At 44.3% G+C, this 4,572-nt stretch overlaps 1 protein-coding gene across 1 annotated transcript; it reads right to left on the bottom strand.

Annotated features, from left to right (window-relative positions):
* Positions 1–1,700: 1,700 nt before the first annotated feature.
* On the bottom strand, positions 1,701–3,210 carry LOC121690230. The gene is made up of 3 exons (XM_042070662.1): positions 2,451–3,210; positions 1,843–2,420; positions 1,701–1,739 (listed from the first exon to the last, which is right to left on the bottom strand). The coding sequence occupies exons 1-3, from the start codon at positions 3,208–3,210 to the stop codon at positions 1,701–1,703; spliced, it is 1,377 nt and encodes a 458-aa protein (XP_041926596.1).
* Between the last annotated feature and the right edge of the window lie 1,362 nt (positions 3,211–4,572).

Raw genomic sequence — 4,572 nt, 5'->3', positions numbered from 1 at the left:
TACAGGGCCGGCAATCCCATCATCTTGTGATAGACTATGCATGGCCTAATGGCCAGAGTTAGCAAGCTAACTACCTAAGCTTTATGCCACTGCTACATACCCAGAAGTTGACGCTTCTCTCATACAAATTAACATCCCCCAGAATGTCCATACGAAAATGTTCAGCATGTAATGTCAACTATTCATCTAGTTAGACTGATGATGCAAAGTTTGCTAGCAAGTAAGCTAATATAGAAAGTTCGCTAGCAAGTTAGCTATGGCTAAGATGGAGAGTCTGTTTGGGGAATGTGTTGTGTTTGGGCGCATATCGCCATCTAGCGAGGCGGAGTAAAACATTAATACATTGGCCTACGACAGTGTTTCTCAAACTATTTCAGTTTCAGGACCACTTAACTAACCCTAGCTAAAAAAAAAAAAAGATTAGACCTACTTCAACAGTAGCCTATAATTAGTCTATAGGCCTACTCACTGAACCACCTTGCTTATTGTCTTTGCACTTTGCTTATTGTGTCAGAGGATTCACTGTATGATTTAAACTGGCATATCTTACATAGACAGTGTTGCAGAACTGTTTGGATTTAACTACAAGTTATTTGGCAAACAACTCATCTATATTATATTTTACCACGTCTGCTCGCGGACCACTTGGTGATCCCCGGACCACACTTTGAGAAACACTGGTCTACGAATATGACAGTGGTCCAGTCAAATCTTTTACTGTCTATGGTCAAATCCCAGCCGAGCTATAACTGTAGCTCGACTTACCTGTGCATGTAAACATACGGACTGACAAAAAATCAGAATGAGTAATTATAACAGACGAGTAGCCCTGTGGACACACAATATTGTTGGAAAATTGAGATGTGTGAAACACTATTTGACTCAAATGGTAATCAGAAATAATTTGTTTTAAAAAAAAAAGACTAAAATGTGTTGACTAAAACTGACTAAGACTAAGATACCTTTAGTTTTCTTTTGACTAAAACTAGACTAAAATGACGAGACTTTTAGTCGACTAAAACTTGACTAACAAAAATTATATTTGAATGACTAAATATGACAAAGACTAAAAAGGACATTTCGTCACAAGACTAAGACTATATTAAAAATAGGTGACAAAATTAACACTATACTGTCCCCGCGATTGCGGAGAGGCACACGTTCAGAAGACAGAAGCTAGCGCTACATGGACATTAGGCTACCTCCAGCCTCGTTCGCCACACCACTAACACCCTGCTAATTTCCCGATGAACACTCCGAACCTGTGAAACATTATTCCCACCAGTGACATTGGGCAAACGATTCAACGATTGTGCTTGGTGTAAGCTAAACTATGGAGTAAACTCACTTTGTCCAGCTGCATCATTGCAAGGCACGGACGCATCTGAAGCCTCACTAAACGAATCACCGTCATTTTCTGAAGGCAGATATTCCCCTTCAGAATCAGGGTCCACCAATAGAAGACCCAACACTTCATTTCGGGTAAACTTTTTTGATGCCATTAGACGATAATCTAATGCAAATACTCGCTGACGTTGACGATATCGCTCTGATTAAGTGGCTCACACGAATAGCGCGAAGGTTTTGTTTAAAGCATGCCCTTTTTTGGACTCGGGGATGACGTATGACATGTCTGCCATCTAGTGGAGTGGAGGTCGAACGAAATATGACACCCTATTTGACTAAATCGTCCGTTTTATTCAGTACCACATCTTGTCGACAAAAGTCGACCGTGGCGCCTAGAGGGTTAATACACTTTACACTTCTGTACATCTTGTCATAGTAGACACCAGAATGAGCATTAAGTGGCTGAAAATCAGTCATTTCCAACCTATTCCCAACTGCTTCCTTTGCTTTGCACAGCTTGAAGTCTATGTCCAACAGCTTTGTCAGCTCTGCTGTGACGTCATCTCGTAGTGCCAGGGGAATGCGGCGGAGAGGCTGTATGACCGGGTGTATGTCCACGTGGAGTAGAGGCTGATGGATGAAAGCCGAGATACAGCCAAGGCCTGAAAAGAGTGCTGGCCATCGCTGTTCCCATGGTGTGCTGACCTGGAGAATCTTAGCCCCACAGCTGTCCATGAACGTGAAGCCAAAGCTGGTGATGAGGTCCAAGCCCATGAGGTTAGCTCCATGCCGCGCCACCTGAAAGGTGAAGGAAGCCATGGATTTGTTGCCGTGTCGCACTGAACAGCTGAGGGAGCCCACTAAGTCGATCTGTGCATTGCCATATCCATGGAGAACAGCCGAAGGTGTCTGCAGCATGACGTGGGGCAGGAAGCGCTTGACTGTGGCCCAGTTGAGAAGAGATAAAGCCGCTCCGGTATCCAGCAGCAACGGTACACAGACCCCATCAATTTCCACCGTGCACATCTTGAAGGACACACGGGCAGAGCTGACTGAGTGTATTGGTGTTGGGGCTGACGAGCTAGCCCCAGCCTGTCGTGGGCCTGACCGTGGGCCGACCCCAGCCGGTGCAGAACGACAGACTTTGGCAAAGTGGTTGTCTTTCCCACAGCGCTGGCATGCTTGTCCTCTGGCAGGGCATGTTGGGGCTCTGCTCATGTGAGAAGAGGAGCCACAGTTGCCACAGCTGCGACGTGGCTGGCTACGTGTGCGGGCTGTGTAATTTATCCCTGTGTCCGTGTCTGATGATGCGGGGCTAGGTGAGCGCTCAGGATCTACATGCTGAGTTAAGGCGGGCTGAGGAGGTGCGCGGGAAGCTAGCTGTGATGTCAGCTCGGTAGCTTTTTTAAGAGTCAGATCATCCGGTGACATGATAAGCTTCTCACGAATTTTGGGGTGGGTTGCATGCTCTGCAAGCTGGTCCCTTATCATTTCTTCCTCCATATCACCGAACTTGCAGAAAACAGCTAAACTGCGGAGGTCGGCTACATAATGCTGAACTGACTCACTCACTTTTTGCTTGCGCTGCCGGAAGACAATTCGGCGGAGAATGACCGCAAAGTGTGCTTTGAGTAGTTTAGTAGCCTCCTTATACTTTTTCCCTTGTCCCAGGGTTCTAAAAATACGCTGTCCCTCGGTACCGAGGCAATGCACGAGAAGTGCTCTCCGTCGCGGGTTACTAGCCTCCTCCAGGCCGAGAGCTGCGAGATAAGTTTCAAACGACTCCAGCCAACGGATCCACGGTACCGGAGGCTCGCCCGGTAATGCCAGGAAAGGTGTAGGTGGTGGGAGTGCAAGCTCCATCCTCGTCGCCAATGTAGTGTGTGTGCAAAACACTAAAAGAATTGGGAGAGCCGCGGCATGTTCAGCTGTTTACTTTCACTAGTATGAACGAACACACAGAGACCGGAAACCAGCAGCGGTCATCAAAATAAAGGCACCATATAAAACACTGACATCTCATAAAACCATGTCGTGGAGACATAACAGACTTGATTAAACGGGTAAAGATAATTCATAAACTGCTATTCTTACATGACTGAAGCAGTAGCCTAGGTTCAACAGTGGTGTTTGAGGTTGCTGTGTTAAGTTGTTGTGTGTGATCTCTAAACAAACCATAGGATCAAATCAGTTTATTTTTACATACGGGAGTTAGCCTAACTGACCTGTAGGCTATAGCACATAAGCCTATTCTGTTTTCATTTATTAGCATTTGTTGTGATTATATAATCAAATGACACTCATGATAACTTGAAATAGAAGCACAGGAGATAGGTGATTGATGTCCAGAAGCACGAATTTCACGAGACAAAACTGTTCCGGTAAAAATATTCTTGCCATGTTTAAAATGCTGCACTTTTTCCCTTCATAGCCTATCTCTTGCAATTCATTTTTGGATGACTGTAGATAGTTGCATTTTTAGCCTACATCTTCGTAGACAGTAGCCTAGGCTACACCATTAGGCCATCTTGAGAATAAAAGACTTCACAGATGCTAACGATCATCCTCCACAACCATGAGGATAAGTAGGCTAAACGGTCGTTCGTCGCCTTTTTGCTTCTTATTGTAAAACCAACTGTTAGGGCCTACACAAGTGGTTGGCATCCCGGTCAATATTTGATATTAAAATTTCAATTTTGAAGCTATTTGTAACTATGTGTAGCCTATGGAACCCGACTGTTGTAGGCTTGCCTACCACTCTGCAGTGCCTTGACTACCATTCTTGCCTACCACTCTAGTTGTAAACAAACGGTGACGTAACATTAGAATGGAGGTGCAAAACCTCCACAACCCAATAGTATTTTAACAATACTTTATTCTAGTGTGCTAACCTCCACAACCCAACAGCATTCTAATAGTACTCTATTCTAGTGTGCTAATCTCCACAACCCAATAGTATTCTAACAATACTCTATTCAAGTGTGCTAACCTCCACAACCCAACAGTACTCTAACAGTACTCTATTCTAGTGTGCTAATCTCCACAACCCAATAGTATTCTAACAATACTCTATTCTAGTGTGCTAATCTCTACAACCCAATATTATTCTAACAATACTCTATTCTACAGGACTATTTGTCGTGGATAAGATGAATTTGTCGTGGATAAGATGGTACAACCTTTTATGTACCATGCACCGGTTTGATTCCCATTTTTTTTTTTCAC

This window comes from Alosa sapidissima, chromosome 18 (assembly GCF_018492685.1).
Source record: "Alosa sapidissima isolate fAloSap1 chromosome 18, fAloSap1.pri, whole genome shotgun sequence".
In the NCBI taxonomy this organism is placed as follows: domain Eukaryota; kingdom Metazoa; phylum Chordata; class Actinopteri; order Clupeiformes; family Clupeidae; genus Alosa; species Alosa sapidissima.
Note: the sequence above shows the minus strand (reverse complement) of the source record. Positions and strands in the feature narration are given on the sequence as shown.

Bases quoted from the DNA above. Each gene is read 5' to 3' on its own strand.
- LOC121690230 (XM_042070662.1), bottom strand. From the start codon at position 3,210: ATGGAGCTTGCACTCCCACCACCTACACCTTTCCTGGCATTACCGGGC. The intron at 2,421-2,450 runs GCCCACGACAGG...CTAGCTCGTCAG, and splicing joins TGGGGTCGGCCCACGGTCAG to CCCCAACACCAATACACTCA. The intron at 1,740-1,842 runs GTTGGGAATAGG...TTAACCCTCTAG, and splicing joins TGTGCAAAGCAAAGGAAGCA to GCGCCACGGTCGACTTTTGT.